Source organism: Tyto alba, unplaced genomic scaffold (assembly GCF_018691265.1).
Source record: "Tyto alba isolate M040663 unplaced genomic scaffold, T.alba_DEE_v4.0 Super-Scaffold_6, whole genome shotgun sequence".
NCBI classification, from domain to species: Eukaryota; Metazoa; Chordata; class Aves; order Strigiformes; family Tytonidae; genus Tyto; species Tyto alba.
Window position 1 is genome coordinate 2,938,971 of NW_024881327.1, and position 15,990 is coordinate 2,954,960.

Here is a 15,990-nt window from a genome sequence, read left to right on the forward strand (position 1 = left end):
TGCAGCTGTTTTTCTATACTAGACAGTTACTGCCAACTGCTCAATGATTGTAGGCACTCTGATTCATGCTGAAAAAAATGGCTGTCTCAGATCCTCATCTCGAGCATCTATCCATACCTCTTCCCTCTTTGCCTCGTGCATTATGTAGAGAGATTTAAAAGAGTGTGGTGGGCTGACCTTGGACAACTGCCAGATGCTCGTCCAGCTCTTCTCTAACTTCCTTCCCTCAAGATGAAGGAGAAGAAAATGGGTTGGAAAAGCTTGTGGGTCAACACAAAGACAGGGAGACTGCTTACCAGTTACCATCTCAGGCAAACCAGACTCAGCTTGGGGAAAGGTAATTTAATTGCCAATTAAAATAGGTTTTGGTAGTGAGAAACAAACAATAAAATTTTAAACAATACCTTATCTCCACCCTCCCCTTTCTCTAGCCAACTTCCCTCCTTCATTCTTGACTCCTCTATCCCTCCCCATCCCCTGAGTGGTACAGGAGGGATGAGGGTTGTGAGGGTTAGTCAGGACATAACAGTTTTTCTTGACGCTTTACCCCTTCTCCAGTGTGAGTCTCCTCCATGGGCTGCAGTCCTTCAGGATAAACCTGCTCCAGTGGGGGCTTTCCACAGGCTGTGGTCCTTTAGGGCACAACCACCTGCTCCAGCATAGGGTCCTCCATGGCCGGACCTGACCTTGGTGTTTCTCACTTCTTCCCCCACCCCCCGTCTTCTCACTCCTCTGCCTGAGTGGTGTTTTTGCTCTTTCTTAAATAATGTTTTCATGGAGGTGGCACCAGCTTGCTCAGGGAAGTGTCTGATTTGCCTTTTAACCAGGTGAATAGCAGACCTAAACCACACTTTTCTGAACCAAAGGGATGAAGAACTGAATCTAAAGGTCTGTCTTCAGGATCTAATTAAAAGTTATATTAAAAATCTGTTGAAGCACTGGGCTAAAGATCACCTCCTGTTTAGTTTGAGGACAGGACATAAAGAGTTCCGATTATTTCCTAGTTTGTTACTTAACAAAGAAAAAGAAAGTGTGCTGAGGAGGGAGCAGGGGCTTATCTTGGCTAGCTAAACAAAACAATTCTGGCATGCTGGAGCACTGTGGGTGTGTTACTGTACTGTAAAAGATACTGTTCTGATGAGTTTCTGGAATCTTTGTACAGGTCTCAAAGGCAATGCAGGATGTGGAAAAGACCTCTGATCAGTTTATGTGGCAAGTGTTACGTGCCTGCTGTCCCCAGGGAGGCTGCCGAAAATGTCCCTGGGTCCACGTGGAGAATACTTACAGATGTGACCCCAGCGGATTCCTGTGCTGTGTCCTGCACAAGTCTCTGACTTACAGGGGAGCTGGGCTTTTCACTTCTTGCCAAGACAACCTGATACCTAAACTCTGTTTTCTTAAATATTGTTTCAACAGTACTCGGTTCCCAGTGAGTCGAGGCTCTGCTATTTTAAACGCAGTGATAGGGATCCAGCACTGTGTGTGGAAATGCTAAAAAGATGTGTAAAGCGTGTATCTTAGTTTATTTTCCTACTGAATTTCCTACTTTAAGAAAGCGGGCCGGTGGAAGAATAGATTGCGGTGAATAAAGGGGAAGAAATAGGAATTAATATTTTCGGCATTGTATGTGCAACCTGCATTAACAGTATCCCTCAGCAACGGAGGCTTAATGGCTCTTGGGCCGTTAGCTGAAGCCGCCGTGCCTGAAAAGCGAACCTCAGCCGGGAAATGCTGGAGCTGCTTTGCAGTGCCGTCTGCAGGAACGCAGATTCCTCCAGCCCCGAGGAAACGAAACCTAAACTCGGAGGCTGGGCGGCGCCGGGAAAAGAAACGGAAAGCTGCTGTGATTTACGGATGAAAGACTTGACAGCTAAGGGTTGTAAAGCAGGTATGTTTATTCGGCGCCGGGCACACGGGGGATCGTCCCGCCGCAACAAACACGCGCGCCCCCCTGCCGCGCTAACCTTGCTTATGATGTTACCAAGTGTTGCATATTCATGAGACGCCTATACATATTCATAACCCACCCCCTTTAGGTCTCCTCCTCCTTGCGGCTGCGCAGTGAGTTCCTTCGGTCCTGGGCAGGGGTCGTGGGAGGCAGTATCTCCTCTACCTCAGTGCTGAACTTTTTCATCCTGAATTCCTGCGCAGTCTGTGTCGCCTCCTGGACCCGGGCCAAACCGCAGAGCTGGGTTGTGAGGTGATCTTTTGCTAATACACACTTATTTAAGGAAAGAAAGGGGACGGGGGACGGGGGGGGGGGGATTTGTTTTGAACAGGAAATAGAGGCAGAGCAATACAAACAGTGTATCTTGTCTCGCGCGAGCATGATACCAAAGTCGGTTAATATCCCGTTTCAGCTGGGCCGGGCGGCGACCGGGCCTTAAAAGCGCGGGGGCGGGCGGGCCGGGCCGCGGCGGCGGGGACGGGGGCAGGGGCAGGTACCGGTACCGGCACCGGCACCGGCCGGGAAGGGGCTTTGGGACAAGATGTGGCTGGGGTTTGGGGCTGAGGCCGGGCTTGGGGTTAGGGCTGGGGCTGGGTTTAGTTCTGGGGAGGTGCGTGGACGGGTTTAGGCGCGGTGGGTGGGCGGGCGGCGGTTGGTTTGGGGCTGGACGAGGTGGCGGGACAGCAGGCGGGGGGACATCCGGGCCTTCGCAGGCAGCAAGGGAGCACCCTCCGGGGTGGGGGGGCAGCAGGGGTGCTGAAGGGTGGCAAAGCCACCCGGTTGCCTCTGCCAGCACTATGGCCCCAGGCACCCCAGGTGTCAGTCTGGGCGCTGCAGAAAAGCACCGATGTAGCAAGGCTTTTTTTTTGTTTGTTTGTTTTTTGAAAGGAAACACAGCAGTCCGGATGTGTGTACCGTTAGCTTTCTTTGAGAGCGGCTGACTTGACGTATTTGGATATGGGAAGTCACGCTTGCTCAGGAGATTGCTGATGTAGTGACGGCCGTTTTCTAGGCAAGTGACAGTTTCAGCATGCAAAAATACATGATTCATCTCAGAATGGTGTTCTCAAGCCTTTGATACAGCTTTTTTCAATTTAGATAAGAAAAATGTAGAAAAGTCTCGGGTTTATTGCTGCCTTGCCGAAAAGTACGTATGCAGGTACGCAAAATGTGACTTTATGTAGCTGTATGTAAGTAGCTTACATTTGATGAAAATAGATATTAAAGTTCAAGCACATCACTGTAATACAGCATAGTGTATACAGTATTTTACAAGTAGATAATAAAAATGTATTTGTGTTTCTTTTTTTCTGCAACTTCTTTTGCTAGGCGTTTAACACAAGGTGAAAATCAAAAGGAAAATTGCAGCTTAGTTCTGAGCTTGTGAAATCTGAAAAATTGAGGTTGAACTTTAGTTTTGTTAGTATTTAAGAAAGGTTATAAGACTAAAAACAACATCTAAAAATGGAATAGTCCTTTTATGGTCTCAGGAAAATGATCAATACCATGTCTAAGGCATATGAACACTGCAATGGCAAGTACTAGAACAATAAATACTGCATGAAGCTGTTACCTCAAAAAAGGGGAAACTGAAGTTCAGAAGAGCTGAGCTGATGTGGTAGGACTGTGCAGAGTTATCCCAAGCTGCTTGTTTGTTCTTAGCTCAAAGGAACTGAACATTTTGACCTTGTAAAGTGAGGAGTTACCCTAACCATTACAGTTGTATATTCACTCCAGATTTGAGAATTCTACCCTTGGAAGAAAGAAGAAAAAAACAAACCGTGATTGTTGCCACCATGCAATGAAGATGCTGCGGAGTGCCTACTTGTGACTGGACTAGCATGAATGATGTGAGTACTAGTCCTTGAACCAGGAAACATGGATTATTCCTTGGAGCGTGCCATGTAGATATAGCTAATATAGCAAGTTATAACTAACCCCCCCCAGGGGTCCCTTCATGTGAAGTGCAAAACAGATATGTGATGCTCCTCTTTAGTAATCTTTAAGAAGGACAAAAGCTGATGTTTTCCTTATAGGTCATACAAATATTTATTGATTTTTAAATGAAAATATCTCTCACAGGGATGTTCACAAAATGCTTTCTGATTTTTCTTAAAGTTTTGTTACAGTGTGATTATGAAGTAGGTAATTTAATGGTTGAAGCCTCAGCGCATACTATATTCCCTGAAAATTACCTCTTGATTACTTAGGTTTTCTTTTTTTGGATGCCAGAATCAAGATCTGTGATGGATTCTGCAGAAGATCGTTTCAAGAAAGTCATTCATAATGATACAGATGAGAATGCTAGTAATGATGATCAGGATAGCGAGTGTAGCGACAGTGAGAAAATAGACTTCGTTCTAGCAAGAGAAGATGAAGAGAGTGGGAGTACAAGTGACAATGATGAGGACGAGACCAGTGACAAAGCAGAAGCAGCTGTTGCACAGATGCTTAAAGAAGAGGAAGACAGAGAAAAAGAAGCCGAAGACCCAGATTATGTTAATGCTTATAGTATCTTGACCACTGAAGAAGTGACACAGCGGGCATCACAAACTGAAAGCAAGGATTTCCGAGTTCTCCAGTATGAACGTGATTCCCAAAGCCCTGGTGAGGAGCTGTAGCTAGCTTATACTTGTGTCTGTGGCTTTTATTGCAGTGTCTTACCTTTTGGCTCTTCTGTAATTAATTGATGAGTTATGGTTATATGATTCTATTAATAACCATGTATGTGGTTATTTTAGAAATAAGAAAACATCCTGAATTTTTGAAGAAGTTAAGTCTACATGTTTGGGCATCCCTGTCAAGAGCTCAGTAAGTACAGTGGGGGCATGGGAAGAAATGTAATAAATGATAATAAGAATAGTTTATTTGAACTAAGACATCACAGTGTAGTACCCCTTAGAGAAAGAAGCCATGTGCTTGTCACCTAGATTTGTGGAAATCAATTAGGAGACCTAAGGCATGCTTTGGATTTCATACTTCCTCCAGCCACATGAAGGAAGATTACTAATATAATAGAAAGTCTGCCCAAAGAGTGTAGGGATTATCTGCACGTTTTAGGAACTGATCTACAATTTTAACTATTGCTATTTATTCTTTTTCAAATTCTCTGTTGTGCTTTTTTTTGAGCATGCTTCCTCACATGTTTTAAGACTACTACTTTTACAGCATTTAAACCAGTTTTCCTACAAAATTTTCATTTTCATATATATCTTCTGTGTTTTTGCACCTCAGTTCTCATGCATGATCTGCATCTTCAGATTCTGATTACTGTCCCTGATTGTTATGGAAAAGGATTAGCAATAGTGCTGTTCACACTGACAGTGAGGTGTCTCCTCTGCGTTCTAGAGCTGACATGCTAAAGAGATTAGTATGAAGGGCAGACAATTTAAATGTATGAGACAGAAGTTTACATAGTTTTTGTTCATGGAAGCCTATTCATTGCATCAGATAAGAAACTGGGCCTGTAAACCAGAGGCTGTTGATCCCAGACAGAAAGGAAAGCTGAGTCTTCACAGATGTGGATCTAAGGTGATGTGTGTCAGACATTTTTGACATCCTTGAATAAAACAAGCACGTTCTTATCATTAGAGTATAGATATTCTCATAGAATGCATTACTGTTGTAATTTGTAATAGGCAGTATGGTATGTAATAGACTGTAGTATGTAATAGACAAACATGAAAGCAGAGAACCCTTACTAGAAGGGCTTGCCTCTTCTTCATTTGGACCTGCAAAAGTTCTTCTGGCTCCCTGGTCAGTCAAGGATAAAACATCACATCCCTGGACTTTCATGGATTCTTAAAGAGCTGGAGGACGCTGTCAGTTCCTAGGACGTATTAAAAACTACTGAGGTGCTGCCTGTTCATACCTGCCATCTTCAGTGCAAAGGATTTGTTTCAAGATTGACCTAAGACTGGTGAAGGCAAATTATATCAACTTTCATAGTTTTCTGAAATAGGATGGGGGTGAAGAAATCTTTTAATTCTTTGGTCTCTTGAAGGAATGTATTGTGACTGCATTCCTCTTGTTGTTAAAGTGTTTTTCTTGCCATAGACATTCCTTGGATGAGGTAGGTAGTTGTCATTGTCACGATAATTAACCCACTTGCTAGTTTTAGCTGGAAACTCAGCCAGGGAGGGTCTCAATATATATTTTGTGGTTATCTTGTGTGTGGTATTTCTTATAGAACAGGGAACACTTTCTGCATAAGCAGACATGGACAAGAGGTGCCACATGTCACAGAAGCCTCGGATGCTATAAAAGTGTCCAGAGTTGTAAAGGAGACAATTGGTAATACATTCAATAACGAAAATGATTGCAAGCTATGTAGGACTAACCTTAGATCCAAGAAAGATGTTTTGCTATTGATTTAATTAATAAATTTAATGTTTAGTTGATTTAATTAACAAAGGCAATTTTAAATTCTATTAGTAAGTGAATTTATTCTGTCCCATGACCCCAACTTTTAGTGGAGTAATGTTATGTACTTGTTACTTCTTTCTGTTTCAGGTATGTCAGCCTGCTAAAAGACTTTGTTGAGTCTGAATTCTTTGTGATAGATGGGGATTCCTTACTACTTATGTTTTTAGATGAGGAAACACAAGATCTAAACTTCTTCTACCAAATCGAATGCTTTCTGCAGGATTTCACTGAAAAAGGAGCAAAATACGTCATTGCTTTCTTCAGGGTACTGAACAAGTAACATTTGTTTGCTGTTTAAACCACTGCACTCCTTCAAAACCAACTGCTCGATCCTAATCAGAATTAGGAAACTGTTCATTGTGTCAACAAATTTAATTGAATAATTTCATTGTTTTTATTTCCCACAGGATGCAGAACAGATGTACTTTCCATATCCTCATTTTCTTTTCTTACGTACTGTATTAATAGAACACCTGAGGCATAACACAAGCACCATTGTTCATACAGAATTTTCCAGTTGTTTATCATCCAAATGGGACCTTTTTCTGAAGAAAAGCTATCCTTACTTCATTATCGTATCTGACATAGGACTGACCTGTCTCCAAACGGACTATTTATCTATTTTAATTGCTCATTCATTGTCAAAGAAAATCAACGTTGTGCTTGCTTCAGGACAGGAGTATGATATTCTTAGAGTTTATGGATATCACGTTCAGAGTGTGTATAAACACAGGTTATTTTTTCAAAAGGTAAGTTACACAACTTCATTGTTGGTTTGCAATAATGGTGTTAGTTCTACTTAGCAGATTTAATTAAAATATCTCAATATGAGTATTATACTTTGCATACTAAAATTATATAGCACTGATATGTTGCTCGTTTTGTTTATTTAATCTACTGGTCTTGAAATCCTTAACAGGAAAACATTGTGACTGGTGGGAAATTCCTGCCCTGTTATCTATAGTCTCATTTCACATCCTTGTTCACTTAAGATGAACATCTAAGTCTCAAATATGGCATTTCCCATATCTTCAGTATCACGTGTCTTGGTTATCTTGCCAGAAAAAGACTAGCATTTAGTCCAGGGATGTGATCTTTAAGATTTTATTTAGAATAGAGGTGTCTTAGAGGCTGAGGATAGACCTATATGTGAATGGTTTCTGTCTGTGGCTAGAAGTCCTTGATGCATGGTATCTATTGACTTTTGCATATAACTAACTTCTGCACTTCTTAGTATGAACGAGACCTGCGATGTGCCTGCGAAAACCTGGTCAGGTACAAACAACCATTCATGTGTCTATACGAACACCTCAAGCTGAGCCTGAAAGGCGTACGAAAGGAGGTAGTTTGACCTTTTGATCTTTTCTCTTTTTTTCTCCTCAGGTTGACTGTCTTCCTCCATTCCTTTACCTGAAATGCTCTCCTAGCCAGAACTGGGGGCTCTCTTTCTTATCCTGAAGTGACACCCTGAGTCTGAGGCCTCTTCTGTGCCGCCTCTTCTTCACAGCAGCTTGAAGCTGTTTCTTTCTTTAAAGTTCACTAAAATAGGATGGTTCAGCTGGAAGCCGATCAGTAGAATGCTGCTTAAGGGATGTTTCCATCTTGGAGACTGCCTTTGTCTTACAGAAGATGGGAACCAGCTCATTCAGCAGTAAACACCATCTGTGGCATAAATCTACCCTTAGATATGTGGGGGGCTGCAGCTGCTGCCCTCCGGGCACACCGTGGCCTCTGCCTCAGCCCCACGGCAGCAGCTGGCCCCGGAGGGTAGGCTGTGGGGAGGGCACGTTCAGCAGTGGCAGGCGAGCATTGCTGCAGCAGCCAGCAGCAACCTTGTCTACAGGGACGTCTCAGACTCTGAACCTGCTGCCAAGGTGTGCACAGTCTGTTAACTAATGTGTTCGCAATCTGGGATTTTTTTTTTTCCTCAGAGTTTGATTACAGTTGCGGGGGCTGTGCTTGCATGATTAGAACAGTGGTTTTACAACATTTTAACTTTAAAAAAATTGGTATTCCTATGGTACCATAATCACCTTTAGTGCCTAATATACTCCTGCCATTTTCCCGAGCTTTAAGTTGCACTGCAGTGTTGTGACTGTACTTCTGCAGAGAGCAACAGCAAGGCCTGCTTCGACTTCAGTGGGAATGATACTGGTCCAGTAAGCTGATTTTTTTTTTTTTTTTTTCAGTCCTGAAAAAAAAAATGGTGTTACTGAGAACACTTTTTAAAGCCTGGGTACTGCTAATATTTTGTTGTATTAGTAGTATCTTTCCTGAGGCAAGTTCAGCAACTGGATATCCAAGGATCAGAAAAATACCAGAGCAGCTGCTCCCTTGGGGCTGGGGACATGGGAGCTGCCCTGGGGGTGGCAGGGCAGGGCCTGGTAGTGGGTCGTCAGGGCCTGGTAGTCAGTCAGGGCCTGGTAGTCAGTCAGGGCCTGTCCCGCTGCCCCAGTCGAGCAGAGCAGCTGGGGGCAGCTGCAACCCCGGCCATCAGGCACCTCTCTGGGAATGGGCCGAGGCCGGAGGGGGTTGTCAGCCTGCTGGGCTGTGAGGAGCTGGAGATGCTGCTGCAACATTGCTGGGGCAGGGACTGATGGCCCCGAGGGGCTGAAGTGGAGCCCTGGGCAGGTGGGAGAAGCCTCAGGGGTCGGACAGGGACAGTCAGGCTGTTGGTGCCCTCGGGGACGTGACAAAAAAGAGCTATTGTTGCTAATGATTGTGCCCATTTTTTCTTCTGTAGTTTTCATATTCTTTTTTCCCATCTCTGATGGAACTCTGTAAAGCATGACTTGTCCTTTTTTTGTAGTTTTTATTATAGCGGTCATTTGTGCTATTCATAATGTTATGACTACAGGTTTGCCAGACTGTCTGTCTGTTGAAACAACTGTGGCCTGAAGGATCTGACGTTCGTCGTGTGGTCTGTGTTCTTGCTTGTGCTGTGGGATTAAAATTATACAGCAACATGTTGGAAAATGCAAACGCTTCCATGGGAGCAAAAACAGAACAATTGGTAAGAGTAAGAATTTTTTAAGTATCTTCTCAGCACAGTGACCATAAACCTTTTGCTAACAGGAGAGATGGTTGTCCTTCTAGATCCCAAGATGAAGAGAGGTCCATCTACTTCCTTTGTGATGACACTCTGTATGTGGTCTGCTTCAGATAATTACTGTGGCCATAGCTTTTCCAAAGGAGCACGGTCTCTCTGTGGGTGGCACTGTGCCCCCTGCCATGATGGCTATTCCTGGGGAAAGTTTTACCTTGGGAGCAATTAATTCCATAGGAAGCTTTATCTTAGGAGGGAGCTGCATTCATTATTTTTCTTTTCCTAACGTTCAGTGGCATACTAGCTTTTACAGAAGAATACGCTTTTCCTCAGGTTAGCAAGACATTTCAGAAGAAAGATTTCTTTCTAGATGCGGTCATGATGTCATTTTTGTGACCATACTACAAGCCTTATATTTTCATCAAGTTAACACAGATGCGATACATCAATAATATTTTATGAGATGTATTCAGTGAACTACAAGACACCTATGAGGGTTTAGCAAAGCTGAATTTCTGTACAGACTTTTCGCTGTGTTGTTGAGAAAAGAGCATAGGCCTATATCTAGATATTAACTCTTCCTCTCAAAAGAATAGTATTTCTGGCCAGATACACTGACAATTGCTTTTAAGTTCTGTCTTGATTTTCATAGTCATAGTCTTTTTGGAAAAGAGATTGTTTTTACAACTGATCTGTGTTTACCAGCACTACAAGAATGTTCATTTTGGAGTAAGTGTATCCACAAGTAATTATAATGCACAGGATGTTTAAACAGATCAAAATTATTAGCTGCTTTAACAGAGTGCAAACCACTGAATTAAGCACAGGTGAACACAGCTATTTTACTGAAGGACATGATCAACCTTTTATCTGTCATCTCTCAACAGGGAAGAAGTAAACCCCTATCTCCAGAGGAAGCAGCTGACCTCTGTAGAATGCAATGTCTTACAGTGACTTTTATTCTTCATATGCCTCTTTCACAGAGAGCTCAGATTAGGATCATTAAATCCTGCTGGACTAAACAAGTTTTACCATTCATAAAAATGGTATGTGTAGCACTGTTACTTCCCCCGTCATCAGGTGTAATTGTCATTTCAATTTTAATTTTCCTTTATGTGCTACTTTAGTCATCTGATGAGATCAAAGAATGTAATGTACTTGCTGGAAACAAACCTTGCCTGGTTCAGGAATCTTGTGAGCCAGAAATCAGTGAGGCTAGGAGAATGTTTGGAGCAGTATCTTTATACTTGATCACTTCTTAGATATCTCCAGTTAGCCAGCATTAGTGTTAGGGGACTGGGCTAGATGGACCTTTTGATCTCATCCAGTATGGGAAGTTTGATGGCAAGCCTTTTTATTGTTTAAAGGTGGTTAGTACAGTGAAGGACAACAGTGGAGGCAGTTTCCTGATCACAGAGAAGTCAAGTAACAGCATGCTGGTTTTCTTGTCAATAAAATCTGTGGTAGTTAATCTTGCTTTGGAGATGCTTTGATCCCTCCCCATGAAAACATGCTCCATACAAATTAATTGTTTGCTTTATTTAACAGCTACAGTGTTGTATGCATTTTGCTCTGACACAGCTAAGTGACACAAATGATTGGAAATTGGATTTAACTTACCTGCCTGACTTAAATGATGATTCACTGCTCATGAATCTTGCACATTACTATGAGGTTGAATACACTGAAGGTATTAATCTTTGTTGAACTGTTTGCTTTCTTACATCCAACTTTATTAAGCTGCAGAATGAGAATGAAACTGCTCGTACAAGAAAAAATGAGCACAATTTTCTAATTATCCACATAATAATGGATATATTTTATGGAATACTAGGGAAACTTTTTTCAATAGCCGAGTCTAGAAAAGCACATGTGGAAGTGTCTTTCACCAGTACTTATTCAGAATACTTTGCCATATCATATCTTTGATGTGCCATGTGCAAAGAAGAGCGATATAGCATAGGTAGTAAGAGCTCTGCATCACTGTTTGGTTTAAGCCAGCTTTCTGTCAATTTAATTTTGTCTTGATGCCACACAGAATGAAAAATCGGTTCTATCCCTACTGTCACTGTGACATTGGGTAATATTTTTGATTTCAGGATAATATTTTTAAATTCAGGCAAAATCATATATTGTATTATAAATACATAAATTTGGTAGCTGGAGCTTTAAGAATGCCATCAGATGTGTTAAGATTCACAAAAAAAGTTACAAAAGCTGACATAGAAAGAAAGTATGGAAAAGGATTTGTAGCAAATGTTATTTTGGAGTAATTCTGTTTACCTGAATTTCTCTTCCGTGATTCTGTCTGTCTGACGATAAAACAGAAAGCTTTATGAATCTAGTCACAAGTTATCCAATATGTACCTCAGTAAAGCAAATGTAGAGGAATTTTAAAAGGCAATATAAATTAGGAATACAAAACATTTATTTTTATAATTTTATGTATTATTGGGCATTAGAAAGAAAATCATCAGTGTGAGATCCTACCCTGCAGGAGGTGTAGGTGAGAGAAACTGTCTAGCGGTGGAGCTTTCAGAATTCCACAGACAGTCTAAATCTGATGTTTTTACCAAAATACATCTCAGTACATTTAGTTATTTACGTTCTGGGCTATTAAAAACAATGTACAAAATTATTTTCTAATTTGTTCTAATAACCAAAGACCTTGGATAGGACTGAAGTCTTTGTGCCTGATGCTGCATAAGTGAATAGGTAGGTTCTGTTTGAGGAAACTTAATTTTAAAGTGCCTTTTTTTTTTCTTTTTTTTTTTTTTTTTTTCTTTCTTTCTTTCCTCGCTGTGCAGGATTAGAGTTCAAAAAGGAATTGGGGAAAGAAGTGGAGAATGAATACCAATGTTTATGGGACACGGTAACAAAATTGTCTGTGAAATACAGTTTTGGAGATGCTTTCCCAATACGAAAGACCTCACAACTATTTCTTGAAAAGGGGCAGACATTATTTAGAGGTACTGACAAGGCCACAAATTAGAGAGTTAGAAGCATGTTCTTCATTACAATCACTAAAAGGTCTTGGAGTAGGGATCTGATTTTACCCTGATCACAGATCTAATAGACGCTTCATGGATCCTCTCCTCCTTCCTTTCAACCCACCAGCAAAACTTGCAGCTAATGCCAAAGTAAGTCTAAAATATCCAGGAGTCCAAAATAACCAGGAGTTACAGGTGACATTCTGACTCTGCTGTAGACAGCACAAATATCATTATTGACTTCAGTAGGAATTGGGTTTAGTTCCATGATTTCTAGCCCAAATCTGTTATATGTATTGTAAAAAACAATACGATTAGTGTAATGCAAATAATAGTAAAAAATATAATAATTACTCATAATTAAAGTAAAGATTATGCTACAGGAAGACTGTCTCTGAAGAACATGTTTGTACATGTTGACATACGGTTATGCAGGTGTTGGGTATGGGAGGAGCAAACTAAGTGGAATATAGAGTTGTTGCTATAATGGTAGAGAGTCCAGCCATCACTGTAGCTCACATTGGAATCCTTTAATGCCGTAGAAATGTGACTTGTCCATAAGTGTCTTAAATTACACCATCATCCTGTTTAGTACCCCATAATTGGGGAAGTGCATAGTTGGCTCGGAGATTATTTGTCTTCTTCCCTCACTTTCGAGACTTGTTCTGAATATCTGAGAGGAGTAGGTAGAGATTTTTGCCTGATATCTGACATTTCTTGAGAACCAGTTTTGTTACAACCTTCAAGGGTTTGTTTTAAACCTATCAAATTGTATAAATCTTTAGAAAATACAGTTGGTAAGAAATTCAGGAAAGGCTAGAATATAATTCTACTTTAGTTTGTGGGTGTTCTTCAGCTGGTTTCAAAGATGTCAAGTGGGCAAAAAAAGACTGTTTCTTTGTTACCTGTGGGATAGTAGGGTGTCTGCTGGCACAGAAATTGTGTTGCCTGTTTCTGTATCTCCCTTGGACACCGTGAAGACTGAAGTTGTGGCTAGACTTCAAACATGGGAAGGATGCGCAATGTTACATGTCATCTTTAGTCATCTAACATAAGTGCAGTTGAAAGTGCATAGGAGACTGTGATCTTTAAGGCATTAGTGCAGGAAAGTAGATGCCTGTGAGATAGGATGGGTTGTAGCATTCAAAAAGTTAGCATAGGTGTCTAAAATGGATTATGGGAATATCTACTCAGAAGCAATAATGATGTCTGCTTCATCCTTCTCATGCTTGAGAAGAAACAGGAAAAGGAGAACTAGTGAACTGCTGCTTACTTTTAGCAAATTTTACTTTATGGAATTTCATTTATCATGTAACTTGACAGAATTTTCAAGTATGATGTGCAATTATATATATTCTTAATTATACAATATTAATTATTTTTTACACTGTAAAGAGTACGAAGAAGATATTCCTAACATTGGACTAATCTCAGTGAAATCTGATCTTGTTGAAGATTATGCTGGAGATGTTTTGAAAGACCTGCCTGTTTTAGAAAGGTACATTAATGAGTTTTATTCTAATGAAATAACATTATATGGGCTTATTTTCTACTCCCCTGCACTTTACATCCATATTATGCTCAATTTGTACAAATGTAGAAGTGCTTTTGCTGTGACTGGGTAAAATTCCACATTTACATGTACTGGTGTAAATATTAACAGAAAGTTCAGAACAAGAATGGATAAGAGTCAATATGTCCATATTTTCTCATACGGTTATTTGTTTGCATTATAGTCTTGGAATCTTATTCTACATTTGGGAATTGTTTTTCTAAATGTACAATTTTTATTTGAAAGGCCTTATTCTAAATTGCAGAGCTCAGATTGGTTTCAGGAACATAAAAATATTAAAAAAAAATACCAAAAAAAAAAAAAGTAAGAAGATACTGTCCTTTACATTTGCTCTGCCACTTGTGGAAGTGGGTTCTGTGCTGCACAAGGAGTATTTTTTAGCCAGCATGAGAGTTACATAGTTACAGTGCATTCTGTGATTAATCTGTATGAAAATAAGGGAAAAAATGGGGTTTTACTTTGTTAGTAATTCTTTCTGAAAAACTGAGGGTATCTTGGCACGCTATCTAGAGTAGAATTAAACACTATGTTGGTTTTCTGCCACAGTAAAACTGTGTTTTGATAAATACCCAGGTTTTTGAATGTTTTGAATGCTTCATTAGAGATGCCAGAAAACACTTTTATTTTCAGCTCTCTTTAACATTTGTATATTTCAGCAATGATCCTGCAGTTACTTCACTCATTAAATACAAGGAATATGATGAGCTTAGTCACTGGCATTCTGGCAAACCTTTGACTGAGGAATATGAGAGAGTATGTTGCAATGCTGATGGTAAGAAAAACTAACACAAAACCCACGTGCCTGTGCTGGATAGAACAATATTGTAAAGGTCGTCATGGTTTTGAAGAAGGACTTCTCATTTCAGAAAATATTTGCAGCTGTATAAATACTTGCCAAACTAGAGCTACTGCAATAGCTAAATTATACTTAAACTGACATGCCTGTGCATGATGTGTATGCATTGTGTATTATCTTAAATAGGCTTGAGAAGTATAACAGAATGAGCACTTGTGATCAGGTGTTCATGATACATTCCCTTTTGCTTGCAAAATGCTTCACAGATTCATATAAGCAAACTGTATGTATGCGTGCATTTTAATGTTTAAATACATAGTTTGAATAATACTTAGTAAGCACATCCATACATGGGTGAAATTTGCTCAGATCCTTGCACAGTGCACACGTAGCCAATATTTTTTGAGAACAGAATTAAAAACAGAAGTAAAAGAAGTTGTTGTGGTTTAACCTCAGCCAGCAACTAAGCACCACACAGCCACTTGCTCACTGCATTCCACCCCTGTGGGATAGGGGAGAGAATCAGAAGGGTGAAAGTGAAAAAAACTTGTGGGTTGAGATAAAGACCGTTTAACAGGTAGAGCAAAAGCTGTGCACGCAAAAAAAGCAAAATGAGGAATTTATTCACTACTTACCATCAGTGGGCAAGTGTTCAGAGCCATCTCCAGGACAGGCGGGCTCAGTCATGCATAATGGTTGCTTGGGAAGACAAACACCATCACTCTGAATGTCTCCCCCCTTCCTCCTTCTTCCCCCAGCTGTATGTGCTGAGCATGACACCGTGGGGTCAGGGATAGCCCTGGGGTCAGTTGGGGTCAGCTCTCCCAGCTGGGCCCCCCCAAGCCCACTCTCTGGTGGGGAGGGGTGAGGAGCTTGACTCTCTGTAAGCCCTGCTCAGCAGTAACTAAACACCCCTGTGCTATCAACACTGTTTTCATCACAGATCCAAAACACAACCCCATGCTCGCCACTGTGAAGAAATTTAACTCTGTCTCACTAAAACCAGCACAGAAGTAAACAAAAGTTGTTTGTATCCAATGTTATGCATTATAGTTTCCTGTAAGTTTTTTCCAGTTTGAGATACTAAGGAAAACAAACCATAGGCTTAGCTTTGAGCTTAGATTTGCATTTTTACATGAAATGATGTATATGATCCTGTATGTACCAGTGAGTGCACAAAACTTTCAGAGATGTTCCCATCATCTATTGCAT

At 40.8% G+C, this 15,990-nt stretch overlaps 1 protein-coding gene across 3 annotated transcripts in view; it reads left to right on the forward strand.

Moving 5' to 3' along the window:
* The first annotated feature begins 2,083 nt into the window (after positions 1–2,083).
* Positions 2,084–15,990, forward strand: part of DDX60 (DExD/H-box helicase 60) — a 48,240-nt gene continuing 34,333 nt past the window's right edge. Inside the window, exons 1-13 of one of the 3 annotated variants that reach the window (XM_032983965.2) lie at positions 2,084–2,200; positions 3,686–3,798; positions 4,181–4,555; positions 4,690–4,759; positions 6,461–6,638; positions 6,781–7,122; positions 7,608–7,715; positions 9,231–9,386; positions 10,307–10,465; positions 10,968–11,109; positions 12,227–12,388; positions 13,805–13,907; positions 14,639–14,754. In XM_032983965.2, the coding sequence (XP_032839856.2) occupies positions 4,195–4,555; positions 4,690–4,759; positions 6,461–6,638; positions 6,781–7,122; positions 7,608–7,715; positions 9,231–9,386; positions 10,307–10,465; positions 10,968–11,109; positions 12,227–12,388; positions 13,805–13,907; positions 14,639–14,754 (1,897 nt within the window). In that variant the 5' untranslated portion in view covers positions 2,084–2,200; positions 3,686–3,798; positions 4,181–4,194. Of the gene's footprint in view, positions 2,201–3,061; positions 3,108–3,685; positions 3,799–4,180; positions 4,556–4,689; positions 4,760–6,460; positions 6,639–6,780; positions 7,123–7,607; positions 7,716–7,739; positions 8,025–9,230; positions 9,387–10,306; positions 10,466–10,967; positions 11,110–12,226; positions 12,389–13,804; positions 13,908–14,638; positions 14,755–15,990 lie in introns of those variants that run through there. The other 2 variants (XM_042808416.1, XM_042808417.1) reach the window with 2 other exon arrangements.